At 42.5% G+C, this 22226-nt stretch overlaps 2 protein-coding genes and 1 non-coding gene across 5 annotated transcripts in view; 2 read left to right on the top strand and 1 right to left on the bottom strand.

Moving 5' to 3' along the window:
- The window catches only part of PTCD3 (pentatricopeptide repeat domain 3), a 29201-nt gene extending 26682 nt beyond the window's left edge, over nt 1-2519 (bottom strand). For all 3 annotated transcript variants that reach the window (XM_039252627.1, XM_039252628.1, XM_039252629.1), the window contains exon 1: nt 2414-2519. In XM_039252627.1, coding sequence (XP_039108558.1) covers nt 2414-2517 — 104 coding nt within the window. In that variant the 5' untranslated portion in view covers nt 2518-2519. The remainder of the gene's footprint in view (nt 1-2413) is intronic.
- Nucleotides 2520-2895: 376 nt separating this feature from the next.
- Nucleotides 2896-22226, top strand: part of POLR1A (RNA polymerase I subunit A) — a 75388-nt gene continuing 56057 nt past the window's right edge. Inside the window, exons 1-9 of the mRNA XM_039252636.1 lie at nt 2896-3056; nt 6901-7105; nt 8221-8370; nt 11055-11162; nt 12133-12218; nt 12339-12442; nt 18407-18493; nt 20263-20368; nt 20651-20813. Of these exons, the coding sequence (XP_039108567.1) occupies nt 2980-3056; nt 6901-7105; nt 8221-8370; nt 11055-11162; nt 12133-12218; nt 12339-12442; nt 18407-18493; nt 20263-20368; nt 20651-20813 (1086 nt within the window). The 5' untranslated portion in view covers nt 2896-2979. The remainder of the gene's footprint in view (nt 3057-6900; nt 7106-8220; nt 8371-11054; nt 11163-12132; nt 12219-12338; nt 12443-18406; nt 18494-20262; nt 20369-20650; nt 20814-22226) is intronic.
- Nucleotides 5061-5167, top strand: LOC120245561. The gene has a single exon (XR_005531821.1). It is a non-coding gene; the product is annotated as a U6 spliceosomal RNA (small nuclear RNA).

Below are 22226 nucleotides of genomic sequence, written 5' to 3'. Positions count from 1 at the left end.
GGGACACAGTATGGTCAACATTTTAAAAAAAAAAAAAATTTTTTTTTTTAAATTTATTCATTTTTGAGAGACCGAAACACAGAGCATGAGCAGGTGAGGGACAAAGAGAGAAAGAGACACACAGAATCCAAAGCAGGCTCAAGGCTCTGAGCTGTCAGCACAGAGCCCTATGTGGGGCTCGAATCCATGGTCTGCAAGATCATAACCTAAGCCAAAGTCGGATGCCCAACCGACTGAGCCACCCAGGTGCCCCGTGGTCAACTTTTTAAAATCAGGCAATCCTGGGGCGCCTGGGTGGCTTAGTCGGTTAAGCGTCCGACTTTCGCTCAGGTCATGATCTCGCGGTTCGTGGGTTCGAGCCCCGCGTCGGGCTCTGTGCTGACTGCCAGCTCAGAGCCTGGAGCCTGTTTCAGAGTCTGTGATTCCCTCTCTCTCTGACCCTCCCCTGCTCACGCTGTCTCTCTCTCTTAGAAATAAATTAAAAAAACATTAAAAAAATAAAATAAAATCAGGCAATCTTATTAAATAAAATCAGGAAAAAAATCTCAATAGCACCTGAACTGAAGCAGCTAATATGAAATATAAAGGACTTAAAAAAAACAACACGTTTGAGAGACAGAGTGTGCGCACACACAAGCTGGAGAGAGGCAGAAAGAGAATACCAAGGAGGCTCTGTCCTGACTGAGCCTGATGTGGGGCTGGATCCCACTGAGATCATGACCTGAGGTGAAATCAAGGATAGGATGCTTAACCAACTTAGCCACCCAGGCACCCCTGAAAAATAAGGGACTTTCAACTTTGGGAATCTGAAACACTGAAGTTAAGAGTGTTACGATTTAATGAGCTCCTGAATTTATACGAATAGCACTGTAATAATAGTAAGACTATCCCACTTAAAGCAATTTTGATAAATTATTAAGCTAAGGTCACCAGGGCCTTTCGTCCTATTTCATTCCACAATCAACAATTTGCCAAATATGTACGTCCTAAACTTGTAACTGCTGATATTTTTTACACAAAATATAGAATTACTGACCCATGATTTGAGTTTTAAGATGTTCTGACCACACTAAGAAAGTCAAAATATCACACAATAATCGGCACTCTCATTTTGTGTCTTCCTTCCCACATGGAATTGATACCATTTATAAAACTGCCAAAATGTGAATAGATAGAAAGCTACTTCCTCTACTGGTATCTGGTTCAGGCATCATTTTAAAACAATACTCTGCTAGGGATCAACTCTCTCTAATCATGCTATTGGTTTCTCATGACTTTAGGATCTAGAGACTGCCATGGTCTTGTAGGTCAACAGAGGAAAAGAGCCTTTGCCAGGCAAAGGAAACAGTAGCAAAATGTCAACAGTGGCACTACGAGAAAAAGGGCTTGGAATGAGCAGCAGCATGAAGGCTTCTACAGTATCAGGTGGGGCATTTACTCTTTTTTGAGTAGAGTTGAGTGAAGATACAAACTGTACACTCTAAACACACGTCACTTCTCACTGTTACGAGGTCCACTCTACAAAAGAGAAAACTCGTCTATTATCCCACTAAAGAAATGGCAAATATTGAATCCAAAATTGGGCTTTTTCCAACTTTCCACTACAAATTATTGCCACTACTTCACTGTTTGTATTTAGCGAAAAATATGAGACACATATTCCAAGGTGAAACATTCACAGCAATCCAATGGCTGTGCTCCCATCTTTTAAACCTCCCTGGGTTTTTTTTTTTTTAATGTTTTATTTATTTCTAGGAGAGAGAGACACAGCGTGAGCAGGGGAGGGTCAGAGAGAGAGGGAGTCACAGACTGAAACAGGCTCCAGGCTCTGAGCTGGCAGTCAGCACAGAGCCCGACGCGGGGCCCGAACCCACGAACCGCGAGATCATGACCTAAGCGAAAGTCGGACGCTTAACCGACTAAGCCACCCAGGCGCCCCTAAACCTCCCTGGGTTTTTGAAGACCTGGATCATTTCTTCGGTCAATCATCCTCACAACATCCAGCACACAGTGGCCCTCATAAACTGCTTTGATTTGGGAGAATCTTCAGAGTTCGCCCCTTCTGGTGAAAATGAGTAAGAACACATAATTCCGTATTTTTAAAACTTGGGATGTGGTTGCTAAAAGCCACATTCAAACGTAAACGCCACGAGAGCAGGGTCCGAACCTTGCCGAACAGCTCTTAACTCAACAAGGTAAGCCAGCGAACCGTGAAGTAACACCCTAACAAAGTAGTCTGCAGCCCATTTTCCAGGACTCCAGCTATTCGCACCAGGTTAAACACGTGGCTGCGAAATGGCGCATGCGCATCCCACTCCTTCGTACCTAGCTCCACAGCTCTCAGGAAAAAGCTGATACACAGGACGAGGTTGGCCATGGGGGTTTTCTCATAGGTTCTCCAAGCGTCTCTTACCTGCAACTGTGGGCCTGTCCACCCAGACCTGCCTGCCGACCCTTCAGCGTCAGGCAAAGCCTGCAGCGGACCCCGAGCCAGCGACCCGACGCTACCGCCGCCATCTTTAGCTTTTTCGCTTAGCATGCTGGGAAAGCGTGACCTCGACCTTTAGGATCACCCGAGGCGGGGGCGGGGAACAGCTCGACTATTGGCTGAGACGGAACAAGAAAAAAAATCAATCAAGATATAGGTTAAAACGTGGTTCGAAAGACTTTGTTACGGAAAGTGAAAGGATCAAAATGCCTCGTTGTCCTCGAAACAATTTTCCAAAATGATTATTTTAGTGACATAGATCTTCACTCTTTTCAAGATAAGAGGGAATAAGCGAATAAGCGAAAGTCGTCAAATCCCTTCCCCCCCACCGTGAAAGTGGTCTCGTCCACGTAAATCTCATCCCAGTAAGCTTTTCTCGCGCACAAGCGCAATGTAAATCACATGGTGGCTACGGGCTTTAGGCTGAGTTAAGTTAATGTTACTGAGTGGAGTCTCTCTTTGGGTGTCGGAACTCGAAACTTACGTGGAAGATGTTGGGCTCGAAGACCGTGCCCTGGCGACGGCTGCAGGGCATTTCCTTCGGGATGTATTCGGCGGACGAGCTCAAGTAAGGAGTTAGGAGTTGGTGGGGAGGAAGCATGCTGAGCCGGCCTGTTGAGGTGGGCGCCATGAACTACTGTTCCCAAAACGTCTTGCGCCCAGTTTATCCGGCGAGTCAGTGGTTGTCCGGCGCGTGGCCTTTTGGGACCAGTAGTTCCGGGAACGTAGTGGATTGTCGTACCCTACCTACAACCCGGTGGGGCTAGGTTAGAGTTTTCGCTAGGCTGATGAAGGTTCCCAGGTTTCAATGTTCGCGTCCATCAGTTTCCTTGGTAATTAAGTAGCGTTAGCAGTGTTGCTTTATCTAAAGTCCCTGATGTGGTTAATTAAGAACATAATTTGTTACAATGGTTATCCTTCATGACTCCGTTCAAGTGACATCTTCTCTTTGCTAGGACCCCTACATTGTCTGCTTAGTTGCTAAATCAAGGGACTCATTTTGATCACCGTAGCATTTGTTGGTCACACTCTCGAAACTTTATTTGCAGGACCTTAATGTTTTTAGTTTCTTTTATTTCTGTGACAAGGAGAGTGACTTCTAATGGATGCAGGGTTACTTTTACTAGGGATGAAAATGTTCAAAATGGACCATTGTGATGATTGTACAACTCTTTAGATAAGTTAAAAACCACTGAGCGTACCGGGTTTTTTTATTTAAATTTTTTTAAAATTTATTTCTGAGAGAGAAAGAGACAGTGTGAGCAGGGGAGGGTAAGAGAGAGAGGGAGAAACAGAATCTGAAGCAGGCTCCAGGCTCTGAGCTAGCTGTCAGCACAGAGCTGGCGCGGTGCTCCAACCCACGAACCGTGAGATCATGACCTTAGCCAAAGTCCGAGGCTTAACCGACTGAGCCACCAGGCGCCCTGATCCTACCGTTTTAGAGTTGTGTAGTATGTGATCTATATCTCAAGGAAGCTGTTAAAGAATTTTTAAAACTTTAACGTGAAGGGCGCCTGGGTGGCTCAATTGGTTGGGCGTCTGACTTTGGCTCAGGTCATGATTTCTCAGTTCTTGAGTTCTGCCTCGAGTCTGGCTCTGTGCTGACAGCCGGGAGCCTGGAGTTGCTTTGAATTCTGTGTCTCCCTCTCTCTCTGCCCCTTCTCTGCCCCTCCCCTGCTCACACCCTGTCTCTCTCTTTCAAAAATACAAAATACAAAAAATTTTAAAACCTTTATGTGAAAAATGACAAAAAGCAAATTATAAACTGAGAAAAATATTTGCCACCGTTATAGTAAAAGATTAAGGTCTTCATGTGTAAGGAGCTCATGACAATAATGAAAACATTAAGATTTTAATTAAAAATAAGTAAAGGACTAAAGCAGTTTAAAGAAATATCATAATAAAAAATTAATGTGGGGCACCTGGGTGGCTCAGCTGGTTAAGCATCTGACTCTTGATTTCGACTCAGGTCATGATCTCACAGTTTGTGGGTTCAAGCCTGGAGTTGGGCTCCACACGGTGGCGCCAACTTGGGATTCTCTCTCTCTCTGCCCCTCCCCTACTCATGCTCCTCTCTGTCACAAAATAAACAAACTTTAAATTAGTTAACGTATGGTGGAGAAGTATTTTTTCACCTGAAATTTGGGAAGATTGTTTTTTTAACATTTTTTAAAGTAGATTCCATGCCCAGAGTGCGGCTCAAACTCATGACCCTGAGATCAGGAGTCCATGCTTTACTGACTGAGCAAGCCAGGCACCTCCGGAAAGAGTAAGTGCTAAGATTCGGTGCTAGCTAGTTAAGACAGACAATCTATGATTCACCCACCTTTTCTAAAATGCAAGGTAGGAGAATATATCAGGAGTTTCAAACATTTTACACCCATTGATTCAGGGATTCCAGTTCACTGAGGAAATAATTATATTCTTAGGACATAATTAGAAGTTTGAAGTGTCCTGTGCAAATCTTTATGCAGATAAGTTTCATGAGCTTACTTATGATAGAGCTTGGTTAAATGAATTATTAATTGCTATATTATGAAAGATTTGATCACTCTTAAGAATTATGTTTCCAGTGCTCACTTTGGCAGCACATATACTAAAATTGGAAAGATACAGAGAAGATTAGCATGGCCCCTGCACAAGGATGACATGCAAATTTGTGAAGTGTTCCATATTTTTAAGAAATGGGCAGAAGATATGAACAGACACTTCTCCAGAGAGGACATCCAGATGACCAACAGACACATGAAACAATGCTCAGCCTCCCTCCTCATCAGGGAAATACAAATCAAAACCACACTGAGATACCACCTCACGCCATCAGAGGACTCTAGATGCTGGCGAGGATGTGGAGAAACGGGCACCCTCCTACACTGGTGGGAATGTAAACTGGTACAGCCCCTCTGGAAAACAGTGTGGAGGTTCCTCAAAAAATTAACAATAGAACTCCCCTATGACCCAGCAACCCAGCAATAGCACTGCTAGGAATTTACCCAAGGGATACAGGAGTACTGATGCATAGGGGCACGTGTACCTCAATGTTCATAGCAGCACTCTTAACAGTAGCCAAAACATGGAAAGAGCCTAAGTGTCCATCAACTGATGAATGGATCAAGAAGATGTGGTTTGTCTATACAATGGAATACTACGTGGCAATGAGAAAGAATGAAATCTGGCCATGTGTAGCAACATGGATGGACCTTGAGGGTGTTAATGCTGAGCGAAATAAGTCAGGCAGAGAAAGACAGATACCATATGTTTGCACGTATAGGAGGATTAGGAGGAACTTAATGGAGGACTGTGGGGGAGAAGAAGGGGGAAAATAGTGGGGGAGAGGGAGGGAGGCAAACCATGAGAGACTCTTGAAAGCTGAGAGCAAACTGAGGGCGGATAGGGGTGGGGAGAGGGGGAGGGGGTGATGGGCATGGAGGAGGGCACTTGTGGGAATGAGCACTGGGATGAAACCCACTTGACAAATTATTTAAAAAAAAAAGAATTATGTTTCCAAAGAATTTTATTGACCTAAAAGCACTCATTTGATGCTAAATAAAAATGGACCAATGCAATGCTAGAAATACCAAATGATCCCAGTTATGTTTCTAAAAATGTATCCATAGAGATATGTCTATGGATGTTAACAGTGGTTTTTTTTTTTATTTTTAAGGTTGTGAGATTTGGATGATTGTATTTATTTCAAAAGTCAAAAAACAATATATAAAGCAAACTTGGCATAAATGTACTTTAGTAAGAGTAGTTAAGTGTCCTCTGGAAGCCCCCTTTAAACCAAACATAAAATACTGGTTTGAACTTTTAGTGAAACAGATTATACTTCTCAAAGGTTTACATATTTGTGTTTAATTTCAATTTATGAGTTCTACATACAAGGATTATTGGGTAATCATCTCTTTATTGAACTATATGGGCTTTGGAGTTAGTTTTGGTCCATATCCTGCCTCTGTCCACCGCTCCCCCCATCCTGGCTGTGTCACCTGGATTAAATCACCAAACTGTTCAAAGTCACAGTTTCTTCCTCTGAAAAATGCATACAGTGATGCTCATCTCCGAGGAGCAAAGTCAGACTAAATGCTGCTTATAAAACATTTAGCATGTGGTAGGCACTTAACTACTTTCTGTAAATAGTCCCTGTTGTACTCAGTGCAAGATTTGCACTAACTCTGTTCTTTAAATATTTTACCACTTTTATGTATTCACGTATTTATTGAGCGCACGCAGCGTGCAGGCTCTGTACTAAGCACTGAGCTGCAGTGCTGAGCAAGGCATACACAGATTCTCTCCTGAAGCTGTCAGCATGTCTGAGGAAATAAACTTCATTTAGCTATGAAGTGCCAAAACAGAAACATCTGAGAAGCTGGGTAACATTAATTTTCCCTTGGTCTTTTTTATCTCCTTAGGAAATTAAGCGTTAAGTCCATTACGAACCCTCGTTATCTGGACAGCCTGGGAAACCCATCAATGAACGGCCTGTACGATTTAGCTTTGGGCCCTGCGGATTCCAAGGAGGTGTGCTCCACCTGCGTGCAGGACTTCAACAGCTGCCCTGGCCACCTGGGCCACATTGAGCTTCCGCTTACAGTGTATAACCCTCTCCTCTTTGATGTACGTTCTGCCCTGGGCTGCCCTGCACAGTTGGGTTTCAGAGCTGCTGGTGGGATTTGTGAGTGCCACTCCTGGCCTCACAAGAGGTTAGCTCGAGACGCAGAATTGAAGTGCTCTCTACCATGAGATTTAAAACCTTGAGGTGCCAGATCCCCGTAAATTCAACTTGGCCTGTAGCCCTAACTTAACAAATTTTGGTTTGATTCCAGTTGAAAAGAGCCACCGCCTGGCTCTGTTCACATAGGAGGAGAAAGCATTTGAATTCATCCTCTACACTTTATGCGTCAGGGGCTTCATGCCCTTTAGAAATCTAGGCGGAGCCTCCCTGGCAATAGAAAAACTTTTGGAGTTCTCCAGGGCTCCCTGAGCTCTTCTGATGGATTTGTAGGCTCTTGCTTGGTTTGCAAGATGAGCAAAGCCCTGAAGACAGACAGTGAGTTAAGAATGAACCTCCTGTGTAGAATCCTATTTGTGTATTTTCAGCTTTTCGTGTCAGTTAGCCTAGCCTCCAGGATTTGTCTTAAACTCCACGGATGACAGTATACATGATTTTTCTTGTCTGTTAATTGTATTGAGGAAAGAGAATCATCTTTGTTAAATGCAGTAGTTAAACGTCAAATGTTTAAACTTAAGTTTGGTACTTATTTAAATACTTAATATTTTATATATTAAATATTTTATTTATTTTTTAAAGATTTTACTTTTAAGTACTCTCTGTACCCAACATGGGGCTTGAACTCACAACCCCAAGATCGAGAGTCACTCCACCTACTGAGGCAGCCAGGCATCATTCAAATATTGAATATTTTAAGTTAAGTATTTAAATACTGAAATTAGGATTCAGTACTTAGTTAAGTAATATAAAAGTAACTCTCTAATTCAGACCTAAAGTAAATTTCAACTTTTAAGAGATTAAAATGAAACCATAAGAAAAAATACAGAGGAGTGTTTATCTAGTTTGTAGGGCCACAGAGACCTTTCCAGGTACATTGCACGAAGTGGAGTTCTCAAAGGAGTCAACTGGCTTCATAACAAAACCTTGAAGCACGTTAAACATTACCTTGATGACTGTGTCTCTAATTATCCTGCTTTTTCTTTTTATCCCCTCTCTTCAGAAACTCTACCTGCTGCTCCGAGGCTCTTGCTTAAATTGTCACATGCTGACCTGCCCCCGGGCTGTGATTCACCTCTTAGTCTGCCAGCTGCGAGTTCTGGAAGTTGGGGCCCTACAAGCCGTCTACGAACTTGAGAGAATTCTAAACAGGGTAGGTGGGTGGTGGCCGTCGTGGCTGTCAGGCAAGCCAAAGCAGCTCAAAGCATAGCTGTTCGTGTGTGGTCCCTGAGACTTGTCATCCTAACGGTCACCAGAACTTTTGATCTTTATGTCTTCTCACTAGATACCAACAGCTCTGTGATTAGAAGTTGTAAGAGAAATGGACGAAATGCTAATGAAAAGAACATCTTAATACCATTTTAGCCATCAGGGAGGTTTCTTTCTGGACCTAGGAGCCAGTGGAGGCTTACGCATTGCTTTGGATTATTCCATTTCTTTGGTCTGTTTAAATGTAGGATGTTTTAATGTGGAAAGTTGTTTTTCATGGTATTGACTTTTTTGAAGACTCAAGGCCAGTTGTCTCATAGGATTTCTCACTCTCTGGATTTGTCTGATTATTTCCACTAGATTTCACATTTTGGTGAGAATACGACCTACACCGTATGGGATGTTTTGTGTCATTTCAGGAGGCACATGCTGTTAGGTTGTTTTATTATTGGTATTGCTAAGTTTGATTACTTGGATAAGATGGAGACTACCAAATCTATCATAGAGACAGTTTTCTCTTGACTATAAAAAAAAATCCTTCAGATTTTCTGGTGCTATTAGAAGTATTTCATGTAAAATTTGTTTTCTGTCTGTAGATCAAAATATTATTGTGGCAAAAGTGTATCATTAATTCTAACATTTTACCTATAAATTCTTGTTGATTTTCAACATAATCCTATCATCTGGGAGTAATGGCAGTTTTGTTTCTTTCTAGTCATTACATGTTCTATTTCTTTTTCTTTTTCTTTATTTGGTGGCTAGGAGCCACACTGCTGTGTTGAAGGAGTAGCAGGCATCCTTGTTTCTTGTCACAAGGGAAACCTTTTACCTTTCCTTTTGACTTCCCTTTCTGGAATAATTCAGTCTTAAAGACATTTGGTGGGCAGAGCAGATAGAAGTCTACCCAGAGCTGTGGTCTTACGTCAGAACCCAAGCTAGATGAGACAAGCATGTGAGGCGAGAACATCCCTGTATGTATGGGCAGCCCGACATGGAATATCAGAACTCACATAGGGTGAGGAAGATGTTCATTTAGGAATAAAAGCTCAGCGTAGGATGTGAGTGCCAGTCAAGTGAGAAGGTACTCATCCTGGATGGCCCAGTGAGGGATGTGAGCACCCACACAGGATGAGAAGGGTCCCACAAAAAGGAGGGCTTAAAGTGGGTGGGACCCCAAGTTGAGTGAGAGAGAGCCATACATGGGTGGGGTGGCAGCCTTGTTGGGAGAGGCTTTACATACAGGAAGGGGGACTGATCCAATAAGTACATATTTTAAAGATAAGGCAGGCCAGATTTCATACTGTTAGAGAAAGGAGTTACAAATACAGGAAAGAGAAAAGGCCTGGAATTAATCCTATGGTCTTGGACTGTTTGGTTTGATTCAGTACATAATAATGCATGCACGTGCACATGTAAGCACATGTGATTTCCAGGGAACAGAGCCAAAAAAGTTAACCCAAAGTCTCTTATCCTGGAGAGAAGGATTTCCTTAAAACTTTACCCAGAGTAAGTTCTGTTTTTTTCTAGATGTTGGTCCATTTCATTGAAAGTTTCAGATCTGTTGGTATAAAATTGTTCATGATGCTTACTACCCTAAAACTTTTCTTTAGTAAACTGTACACAGAGAAATACATTAATCATATAGTCTAACAAATAGTTACAAAACACCATCACCTGTGTGGTCACCTTCATTGTCAAGATATTGTCCCCAGAAGCCCCATCTCTTTCCCCTGTCCTGTGTGCTTGTTTTTGACAGGTTTTTCTTTTTCTTCATCTTTTTTTTTTTTTTTTTTTTTTAATTCTTGGTAGGAATACTTGGAGGCGTAGGATGGGACTGCATTCCTCAGAGAGGATGCCTGTTGCTTCTGCCATGTGCACGGTGGTCTGGGACCATCGTAGGCCTCAAAGCTGAGGGCCCTCTAGGTTGCCCAGGCATTTGGAATCCAGGCTGTAGTTCTGTCTCAGGCCCAGCCTGGTTCCTAAGGGTGTAACCAGCTTCCTGTGTTTGTGGGGTGGAATTCTGTCCTTGAACTTACTCCAGGCTTTGATTTCTGTCCCCTTCATCATTTGAGGCCTCTAAGTTCAAAATGAGTGAGTTGAAAATGCGCCCAAAGTTAGGACTACCACATTGTGCAGCTCCAGGGAGTGTCGCGGAAGTGTGTCCTTGCCTTCTGTAGGGGGACACAACCACACTGAGGGCCACCCTGGAGCTGTGCAGAGCCACAGCCCTGCACCAGAACAAGCGTGGCCCTGTGCTGTGCGGCCTCCTAGATTCCTGGCTTCTCTTCAGTTCAGTCTGCCAGTGTTCCTCACTGTCCTGTCAGCTCTTCAGAGCTTTTAATTTTTTTTTTTTTTAATACCATGTCCTATCTTGGTTCTTTTCATTTTCTGGTTTGGTTTGAATAACCTAGCTCACATTACTGGAAGCAGGATATTCTTTGATTTTTTTTTATTATTTATTTATTTAACAGCAGTTTTGCCTCACTGTTTTGTAAAGGCAGCACAGCGTGAAGTTTCCTTCCCTTCTCTTGAACTCAACTCTTCCACCCTGTGGAGAGGCTGGCCCCGTGATGCTGCAATCAGATGCTTGCTTGTTTCGATAGTATGGTTTTCCACTTTGTTTTTCAGTTTCTAGAAGAAAATGCTGATCCTACTGCCTTCGAAATTCAGGAAGAGTTAGAACAATATACAGCCAGTATTGTACAGAACAATCTTTTGGGATCCCACGGAGCACATGTGAGTTATCCCTTTTCCTAGAACACTTGGGTTTTGGTATAATTATCACAGTACCCTCTGCACTGTCATTTGTGTATACTTCTTGCTTCCCAGGGCAGACCTGGGTTTGAATCCCAGCCTTGCCTCTTAGAGGCCTGTGACATTGTAAGTTACATTGCTGTCCCTGAGCCTCTGTGTCCTCTTGTTTAATGTCTGCCTGCAGGAGTGATGAGAGGATTCGATGAAATTAGGTGGTTTAAGTACAGTGTCCAGCAAGGTTGTGGTATACGGTCTCATTTTTAGAGTGGTGTCTGTGTTCTTTTCTTCTTTCTCTCGCCAACACTGTAAACCATCGCTACCCTCTCACCCACCCCCCAGCTCTACAGCACCTGGGTAACTATTAATTCATTCAACAGATGAACGAATGACATAGGTAATCAACCTGTACTCATCTTTCAAGTACTAATCTTAAAATCTAACTTCCCTTATGCCCAAGTTTCACAACCAAGATTCTGATTTAATTGGTCTAGGGTAGAATTCTAGCGAAGTTACAAAAGCTCCCAGGGAAAAGTATCATTTGCAGCCAGGCTCAGTCCCCTTCATGTAGCTTACTGTGGATGTGCCTTTCTGAAGGAGGCAGCAGGGACCGTATACTAGCCGCATCTAGAGAGATTTGTTTTAAGTTAACTGGCATTTATTGAGGACTTACTGTATTCCAGGGCTCCCTCCTCCACATTCCCTCGCATTCACAATCTTTTAGTAACAGCTTGATGAGGTGGTTAGTTTTATTCCTATGTATGGATGAGGAAATTTAAGGCTTAAAGAAATCACTCTGTAATTGGTAGAGTTTGGCTATATTAGGGTTCTGTGGAAAATGTTTAAGAAAGAGGATAGTTTTCTTTTTTTAAAAAAAAGGTAAGAATCATAACAATAATATATGCTCTAGGGTTCTTCAGATGGTACTGCAAGGTTTTATGCCCTTTCTCAACAGGTGAAAAATGTTTGTGAGAGCAGGAGCAAACTCATCGCTTCCTTCTGGAAGGCACATATGAGTGCTAAGCGATGTCCCCACTGCAAGTGAGTTCTGAGCTCTTGCCTTTCTCTTTCCCCAGAAGCCTCTGGCCAGTCACTCACAGCTGTTACTCAATATGTTGTTGAGGTTTTTCTCTCCTCAGTCACAACTGTTCTTATACATAGGACTGGACGGTCAGTCATCCGAAAGGAGCACAACAGCAAACTGACCATCACATATCCAGCCATGGTGCACAGGAAAGCTGACCAGAAGGACACAGAGCCTCTGGGTAAGCAGGCTGGGAGGTCTTTGGCCACATTTCACAGGTGTGGCCATCAGATGTGTCTTGAACCTTGGGAATACCTGGTCGTTACCACATGTTTCTATCCTGCGTGTTTGTGGCGGGCTAGCAGAGAGGCAGTGTCCAGGCCTTTTCCAGTTGGAGGGGACCCAGGTTAGTGCTCATCCCTGGCCTGTCATACAGAACTGACAGGCTGAGCTACATTACGAGGAAGTGCGCCATGGGCCGAATGAGGTGCATCTTTCCTTAGGCAGTCATTTTCCTGGAAGATTTTTGAGGAAGAAGAAATCTACTTGACAGATATTTAGAATCATTTCATTGTCAATTAAGTGTGGATTTATTTTGAAGTAAAGTGTAAAACTAATGTAGGTGAGTTTTAAAGGAAAACTGAACATTCAGAACATTAGCGCCTCCTACAGGCTACTTCTGGCTGTGCACTCAGATTCCTGGAGTAGAATGTCCCCTACTCCATTCTGCTCTGCCGTTGGGGTACTTGGGAAAACATTTGAGTGACTTAGTACTTCTACTTTTACATTTTATTTTTTTTTAAATATTTTTATTTATTTCTAGGAGAGAGAGAGAGAGCATGAGCAGGAGAGGGTCAGAGAGAGAGGGAGACACAGACTCTGAAACAGGCTCCAGGCTCTGAGCTGGCAGTCAGCACAGAGCCTGACGCGGGGCTTGAACCCACGAACCGCGAGATCATGACCTAAGCAAAAGTCGGATGCTTAACCAACTAAGCCACCCAGGCGCCCCTACATTTTCTTTATATAAAAAAAAATTTTTTTTTAATTTTTTAACATTTATTTATTTTTGAGACAGAGAAACAACATGAGCTGGGGAGGGGCAGAGAGTGAGGGAGACACAGAATCCGAAACAGGCTCCAGGCTCTGAGCTATCGCACAGAGCCCAATGCAGGGCTTGAACCCACAGACTGCAAGATCATGACCTGAGCCGAAGTCGGACACTTAACCAACTGAGCCACCCAGGTGCCCCTATAAAAATTTTTTTGAGTATAGTGGACACAATGTTGTATTACTTTCAAGTGTATAACTGGTGCTTTGATAAGTTTATACATTATGCTGTGTTCATGGCAAGTATAGTTACCATCTGTCACTAATCATCACTGTTAGAGTATCATTGACTGTATTCCATATGCTGTCCCTTTTATTACTGTGACTTACACTCATTCCATAACTGGAAACCTGTATCTGCTTCACCTATTTTGCTCATCTCCCCTCCCTTTTGGCAACCATCAGTTCTCTGTATTTATAGTTCTGATTCCTTTTGTTTATTCATTTTTGTCTAGATTCCACTTGATGAGTAAAAACGTGTGGTATTTACTTTTCTCAATCTGACTTATTTTACTAAGCATAATACCGTCTTGGTCTATCCATGTTGTTGCAAATGGCTCACTCTCATCCTTTTTATGGCTACATGCTATTCCACTGTATATCTCTTCACCACATCTTCCTTAATCCATTCATCTATAGATGGACCCTTCAGTTGCTTTTGTATCTTGGGTATTGTAAATAACAATGCAATAAGCTTGGGAGTGTGTGTATTTTTTCAAATTAGTAGGTTTTTTTTCTTTCTTTTTATTGTTAAATACCCATTAGTAGAATTACTGAGTCATGGTGTATGTATGTATGTATTTATTTATTTTGAGAGAGAGAGAGTGCACACAAGTGCAAGTGTGTGGAGGCAGGGTGGGACAGAGGAAGAGGGAAGGAGAGAGTATTAAGTAAGCTCCATGCTCACCAGAGCCAGACACGGGGCTCAATCATGACCATGTGATCGTGACCTGAGCCAAAATCAAAAGTCAACCACTGAGCCACCCAGGTACCTGGTATTTTTATTTTTAATTTTTAAAGGAGTCTTCATGCTCGTTACCACAGTAACTGTAACAACTTACATTCCCACCAACAGGGTACAAGGGTTCTTTCTTCTCTACATCCTTGGCAATACTTGTTAGTGCTTGTCATTCTGATAGGTGTGAGGTGATAGCTCATCTGTGCTTTTGATTTGCATTTCTCTGATGAAGGGTGATGTTAAGCATCTTTTCGTGAGTCTGTGGTATCTGCATATCTTCTCCTTTTTTATTTTTGTAGCCACAGGATTGTTTAAACATGTTTTTTTGTGTTTTCTTTTGAGGTGGTGAAGATTAGATAAGCTCTTCCATTTTAAGAACCAAGACCAGTGCCTGCTACCTATAGTTGTACAGTTTATGCTCTATAGATGTTAACTGCTCGTTTTCGTGATGCAGTCAGTGTGCCAGGATGGAAAAAGCATAACCTGTGACTGATACTCTGCTATTTATGCTGAGTGGCTTAGGGAGGGTCACTTCCTGGAGCTTTATTTTCAGCTCTGTACAGTGGCAAGAACAAAACTTCTGGCCCACGGTTGAGATTTCATGAGTGAAAGTCCATAGCATATTGTTATTAAACCTTATTCCAGAGCTTGAGAATATGGTATAGGTAGGGAAATAAGTTCTATTCTTAGAGATGCATAATTTTTTATATTAAGGACTGTGTGGCAAGGATTCAAGTAAATAACTATCCTGGTCCATTTGGGCTGCTGTAACAAAAATATCATAGATTGGGTGGCGTATAAACAGTAAACATTTATTTTTCACATGGCTTGAGGCTAGGAAGTTCAAGCTTTTGGTGGCAAATTTGGCTGGCAAGTTTGGTGTCTGGTGAGGGCCTGCTTCCTCATTGACAGCCGTCTTCTCTCTGTAGCCTCACATGGCAGAAAGGGCAAGGGAGCCCTCTGGGGTCTTTTTATAAGGGCACCCATCCTGGACATGTGGGTGGCACAGTCGTTAAGCATCTGACTTCGACTTGAGTCATGATCTTATAGTTTATGGGTTCGAGTCCCACATTAGGTGAGCCTAAGCCCCACTTCGGGTGAGCACAAGCTCCCTGTGAGCCCCACTTCTCTCTTTCTCTGCCCCTTATCCTTTGTGGGATTTTCTCTCTCTCTCCTTTGTCTGCCCTCTCTTGTGCCCTCTCTCTCTCTTAAAAAAAAAAAAAGAAGCCAGTCATGAGAGTCTGCTCTTATAACTTAATAACCTCTCAAAGTCCTCGTTTCCAACACCATCACATGGGTGCGATTAAGATTTTAATACGTGAAACTTGAGGGGACACAGATTTTCAGACCTTTTATTTTACACCAATTTTAGGCTTACAGAAGAATTGCACAGATAGTATAGAGAGTTCCTGTTTGCTCTTTATTTAGTGTGCCCTAAAGTAACATCTCGGATCACCAGGGTATACTGTCCAAACTAAGAAATTAACTTTGGTACACTACTGTTAACTGATTTACAGACCTAATTTGAATTTCTCCAGTTTTTCCAGTGATGTCCTTTTTATGTTCCAGGATCCAATCCAAGGTGCCACGCTGCATTTAGAAAGCCTGTTTAATTTTGTTTAATGGTTAACAGTTAACCACAAAGGTGGCTTTTCCTATCTTTTATATAAGCAGCCCTTGAAACCATTTTTGAGGTGGGGAATTGCTTTTCTAGCTCTTAGGATGCCATAGAAAATGTTCATGGATTGAAAATGAAGATAGTCAGCATTCCAAAAGATAACTGTTTCTTTGGAGCAAACATCTAGCAGTTAAGGAGCCTTCCGTTGCCTTTACCAAATGTATTCTTCTAGAGGAATCTTTCACTGCAGCTATGAGAATATGGTGGTGTCACCTAAAATTCTGTGCCGACTGTAGTTTTCAGTGGTTCCAGGATTGGGGTTTTAGTATTCAGCAAACATTTATTCATTGGGCACTCAGCCTCATGCCAAAGACTGTGCTTATGGCTGAGCACAGTGTCAGGGTGGAGACCATGTGCCCTCTGCTCTCAAAGGAGGCTGCAGGTGACACAGGTCCATAAGTCCAGGGAGCGGGTGGTATGGAAGCACATGAGCATTCTGCACAAGGGTTCCTGACCAAGGGGAGCCAGCCTGTGAGACCTGTGCCTCTGTGGTTGCTACTAGTAGTAGTGATCCCACCAGGAGCACTAAAGCTTGTAAAATTTTCATATGTTCCAGAACACTCCTCTGAGCCCCATGGTGCACATTAGCATTTTAAAATGAGAATCCTTATAGCCAAAACATTCCACCATGATCCAGTCTTCCTCAAGTTACTTGACCTTCCAACCTCTCTGTCACGTAGCAGCCCTTACAGCTGAATGAAACCCACATTAGGGCTGTTCTGAAACTCCATCCAAACAGAAATCATTTTCCAAGTTGTACAAGTGTCATGTGAGAATGGTTCAGCCCATGTGAGGAGGTAACATCCCATAGATTTCTTCTGACTCTAAGATCCTGTGAACGAATAACCCTAATTCTAGTTGGCCTTCCCAGCAATAAAACTGCAGTGGGGTATGTCATGTACTGGTAGCTACTGGGACAGGAGCGGGTGAGTACTGCCAAGTTCAACTGATCTTCCTCGGCCCTTCAAACCTGTTTAGTAGGAGAGGAAGTTCAGATAGTCCTTTTCAGAAATGCCCACAAGTTGTTTAGCTTAATGGAATCTGTGTTTTCCCACTGAATATATATAGCTTTCTAATGCTGTGGTTACCCCTGAAGGTCAAAAGCTCTCTTCATTGCATACCCACACTTCCTTCAATTGCATTAACTGATTGAAATGTTTTGCTTTTATAGGAATCAAAATTTTAAATGTGTGGACTCCTCGACCTAGCACTTATACTTTCACGACTTTTAAGAATTAGACGTACCCACAGTATTAAATAGTTTAAAATAGGAAATGACTTAAATGCCTATTAAGAGACACTAGTTAAATTATGTTGCACCTATTAATTGTTATCTGAGATCCAGGTTTCCTATTGCTGTAAAAACTTGTGATGACATATCCTCTGCAGATGGTAAAGAATCTTATTTGGAGAATTGGAGGTGGAATGAAGTTGGATTTTACAAGTGTAGAAAAGGCAAAAGAGTGGGGTTTATAAGCATAGGTTGTTGGAGGATGTTTTGAATACGTATATTTGAGCCAGTGACTATTTAGTATCTGCTGTGTGCTAGACATTGTGTCAGATGCTGGGAACACAGACAAGACAGAGTTACTGTGCTGATAAGTATATAAAGAGGGAAAATTGAATAATGTCTAATTTCAGTCAGTGTATCTCAGAAGAGGTTAATAGTTTTGAAACTAAAAGGTCCATAATTATTATTATTATTATGGCCCTCCATAATTATCTAAGTGCCTAGAGCCCTAGTTCCTGAATGACAGCACCAAGTTTGATTTTCTGACTTCCTCTGGGTATAGCTGATGGATAGATAGTATCCCAGGGTACTCTTGTGTAATCTGAGAAACCCAAATCAATCTCCGTGTACCTGCATATTTGTAAGAAGGAATTGAATATACCTTTTCCCATAAAAATGATGATACTAACTTATCTCTAATTCAGTTTCTGTGAATCTTCCTGGTAAAGCCATGTGCATAAAATTCTTTATCATAGTATAACTTAAAATAGTACAAAAACTGGGGTCAACTGTAGATGTCCAACTGTAAGAGTATGGTCAGGTCATTAGGGAGCATCCTCTCAGTGGCATATGCAGAAATGTTCACAAGATGGTACTAACTGAGCAAAGCATGGTACAGAATAAGTCCACACTTAAGATTACAGTTATCTTAGACGCTATATAAACCAAAGGACTGGAAAAAATATATAGTAGTGACAATGTGATGGAATGGTGTGTGATTTATTTTTCTTTTGCTCTATTGGTTTTATGAAATAGTTATATTGTTTCCATTACTTTAGAAATTAGGTTAAGGGGGAAAGAAATCCAGAGCTGAGAGTAAGCTATCCTAGAGACTGATTTCTGTGGTCAAATTGCAGGCTTGGCAGGGTGAGGAGAAAGCATTGATAAATCCCATTATAGAAGAGTGCCTGTTACTGATTTATTGTGCTTTAATCCCCCCTCCTGGCTCCAGGAATTGAGGATGCTCAGATGGGAAAACGAGGGTACCTGACACCCACCAGCGCCCGAGAACATCTCATTGCCCTTTGGAAGAATGAAGGTGCTGTATCAACCTAAAGAAATAGAAATAAGTTTCTAGGCTTATTTATCCGGCGTTATTATTTTTATTTTTTCCAAGCTCTGATAATTGTAGATCTCTCCTGAAATCAATTCATAGGTTTAGAGCTGTCTTCAGGGTACATTGTCATTGATGCATTAGACAATTGGCAAGAACCATGAACTTGACAATTATGGTACCTGAACCTGGTCATTAAATGATAGCTATGGGTGGGCCTTGTTTAATACAGTTTGACAGATTTCTATGAGGTACAGCTTATTTTACTTTATTTTAAGTGCCTGTAAGTAACTTTTAGAGAATTCTGAGGGAATTCTTCCTATGATTCAAAAACTGAACTGTAACATGTCTTTTTTAAATTAGGGTCTCTCTATGTTTTAATATCCTACAAAAGGGAAAGTCTTCCATTCCTTTTGCCTGTATAACAAAAGCTAGGCAGTATATTCGAGCCACCATGTCCTCACCCTCTGAGAGTGCCCTTGTTTTGGAACACTGAATGCAACTGCTGTGGAATGATAAACACTTGAAATGTTGCTGAACAGATAAGTGATGTCAGGGAAAAAAAAGAGTACTCTTAGTTACTATGATCATTTCTGTAGTAGGCCCTAACACTTTTATTTGTTCTGGATTTTGCATTTTTTTTTAATAATTTAATTTTTTATTTAAAAAATTTTTTAAATATTTTATTTATTTCTGAGAGAGAGAGAGACAGCGTGAGCAGGGGAGGGTCATAGACAGAGGGAGATACAGAATCCGAAACAGGCTCTAGGCTCTGAGCTAGCTGTCAGCACAGAGCCCAATGCGGGGCTCAAACCCATAAACTGTGAGATCATGACCAGAGCCAAAGTCGGGCGTTTAACCGGCTGAGGCACCCAGGTGCCCTGGTTTTTTTTTTTTTTTTTCCAAATATTTTTAAATATTTATTTTTGAGGGGGAGAGAGAGAGACAGCATGAGCAGGGAAGAGGCAGAGAGAGAGGGAGACACAGAATCCAAAGCAGGCTCCAGGCTTGGAGCCATCAGCACAGAGCCTGACACAGGGCTTGAACCCACAAACCGTAAGATCATGACCTGAGCTGAAGTCAGATGCTTGAACAACTGAGCCACCCAGGCGCCCGCCTTTTTTTTTTTTTTAATTTAAAGTACACTTCATGCCCAGCATGGACCCCAACGTGAGCTTTGAGATCAAGATCTGAGCTGAGGTCATTTAACCGACTGAGCCACCCAGGCACTCTGGCGTAGCTTTTTTGTTTGTTTGTTTTTTTAAGTTTACTAGAAACTTAAAATATAGCTTTGATCCACAAAAATGATCCCCTCTTGGTAGCATATGAAGGGTATTTTGTTTTATTTTGATTTTAAGAAGGCTAACTTTCTAAAATTTGATTCCCCTGCACTTTTAGATACAGTTTTCATAAAAGCCAAAGCCGTATGTGTGTGTGTATTTTAAGTCTAATAGTCCTGCAGCAGGGTAGTGAGAAACTAGGAAAAGTTCTCACCACCCTTATCCATCCCAGTCCCCGGGCTGAGAACTGGGGTCCTTATGGAGCCTGTCTTCGATCCACCATCACCTGTGTGCAGGTTCTCAACATGCAGAGGCTAGTTTTTGCTTGTTTTTAGAAAGAAAAATGTGATTTACCTCTACGTATTGTCTCATATTCTTGAGTAGTTTTTTTTTCACCAGGTGAAATTTTGTGGCCATCCATCCCTGCCCTAACACATAAATTTAAATGATCATTTTGGTTTATTTCAAATACAGGATTCTTTCTGAATTACCTTTTTTTGGGACTGGAAGATGTTGGCATGGAGTCCAGATTTAATCCTAGTATGTTCTTTTTGGATTTCTTGGTGGTGCCACCCTCAAGGTAATGCCATTTAATTGACTTTATTTTACTTGGAAAAGGTTTTTTGAGGGATTGATTGAATAATGACCTCTGGGAGAGGCTTACAGAGCCAGGGCACTGAAAAGTAAAGCAGCTCTTCCAACCCAGGTAACAGATGGTTGGGAGTATTGTCCTGAATGTGATAAGAATGTTGGTTGACTTCTGAGTGTGGTGGGTTGTGAGTTGCCCATAGCAGGGATGGGCAGGAGGCTGAAGAACGTGACCCTTCACTCACATTGAACAATTCCATCTGTCCCCTTACAGGTATCGCCCTGTCAATCGGCTGGGGGACCAGATGTTTACCAATGGCCAGACAGTGAACCTGCAGGCTGTCATGAAGGACATGGTCCTGATCCGAAAACTTCTGGCACTGATGGCCCAAGAACAGGAGCTGCCATGTGAGGTGGCAGCACCTGCCAAGGATGAGGTCAGGGCTGCTTTAGAGCTGATGTCATAAGCATATATGCTTAGTTCTAATGCCTGCAGAGCAGATGCAGAACTCTGGGGGTGCGGGGAGATGCTGGCTGGGAATTCTGTACAGCTGTGTGCGAGCTGTCATTTGGAGGACCTAGGTAATGTCAGGGGGAAAGCATGATATGAGCATGGAAAGGTCTAATTTCTGCCCCAGTGACTGTTGCTAAGTTGCTTTAATTTCCTGGGCCCATTTCCTCTATAAAATGTGTATGGTTAGTGGGAAGAGTTGACACAAAGGCTGTTCTGGGCCACCCACCGTCACTGGCAGTGATTGGCAGCTCTAGAAAGAAGAGTCTGCATCCTGTCGGCTCTAAGAATGTTTCTTTTGGGTTATGGTGCCAGAGCCTGAATCATCCAGCTCTGTTTTTGGCTCATTAAGACCGCTAGCATGGGGTTCAGGAGGCAAGTGTTGTCGATTCTAGGAATTTCCCAGAATGGGACTGTCAGGTTTGAGGTCTCAGTAAATGGTAGAGCTGGATTCAGTTTTCTTGTTTCAGCTGACTTTCCGCGCCTCCTTCAGTGTGCCAGGTCTTCTGTGGGTATAAAAATGAATCAGGCACTCAGAAAGCTTGCTGAGATCACAGAGCTCCTTCCCTGCTCTGAGATGCCGTCTGGATGGAAGCAGGAAGGCTGTCTCAGCCTTAGGTGGACGGGGCTCTCTGGCTCCCTTCCGGCTGCTGGCAGCCGTTCAGCTTTGAGCCAGGCCCATCAGCAGGTGGCGCCACTGTCTACCTGGACACTGGTGCTGTGGGTTGTCCCTGCTCTCCTCTGGCTGATCTTTGGTTTTTAAGTTTTCTGACCTGTCAGCATAGGTGTGCTTTCAAAATCCTTCAATCTAAGAGGAATATGCCATCTTCAGGCCCTAGTCCAGTTTAGGGGGAAGTCTGTGAGATAGTCAAAACCAATGACCAGGGCTAAGAACTTTATTTCAGTGTCTCTTGAATTTAGAGCAGGCCTTTGGCCAAAAAACAAAACAAAACAAAACAAACAAACAAAAAAAAAACGGGAAAAAAGACCGAGTGTCTACAGAAATAAACAGGATCCTTTCTGATTCTTAAGGTGCTTGCTACCTGAAGTCGCAGTGCCTTCTTTCTATGTGATTAACAGGACATGTTCTTATCTCTTTCCCTCTTTGCTCCCCACATTCTGTTTCTGTGGCAGCTATCTCATGAATCATGAATGCCTGACATGGGCCAGGGGGCTATACTAGGCACCAAGTATATGCCACTAAGACAAGGTCTCATTGCACGAGTAGTCCCATAGCCCTGAATCAGGTAAAGTCATGCATATGACATGACATTATAAGTTAGGCTGACAGGGCCCCTGTCGTCATACAGGTGACCATCTCTCCTAAGGCTCCCTCAGA

This window comes from Hyaena hyaena, unplaced genomic scaffold, assembly GCF_003009895.1.
Source record: "Hyaena hyaena isolate Hyena2069 unplaced genomic scaffold, ASM300989v1 scaffold_421, whole genome shotgun sequence".
Classification (NCBI taxonomy): Eukaryota; Metazoa; Chordata; class Mammalia; order Carnivora; family Hyaenidae; genus Hyaena; species Hyaena hyaena.
The sequence above is the reverse complement of the archived record's forward strand: the minus strand, read 5'-3'. Positions and strand labels throughout refer to the sequence as shown.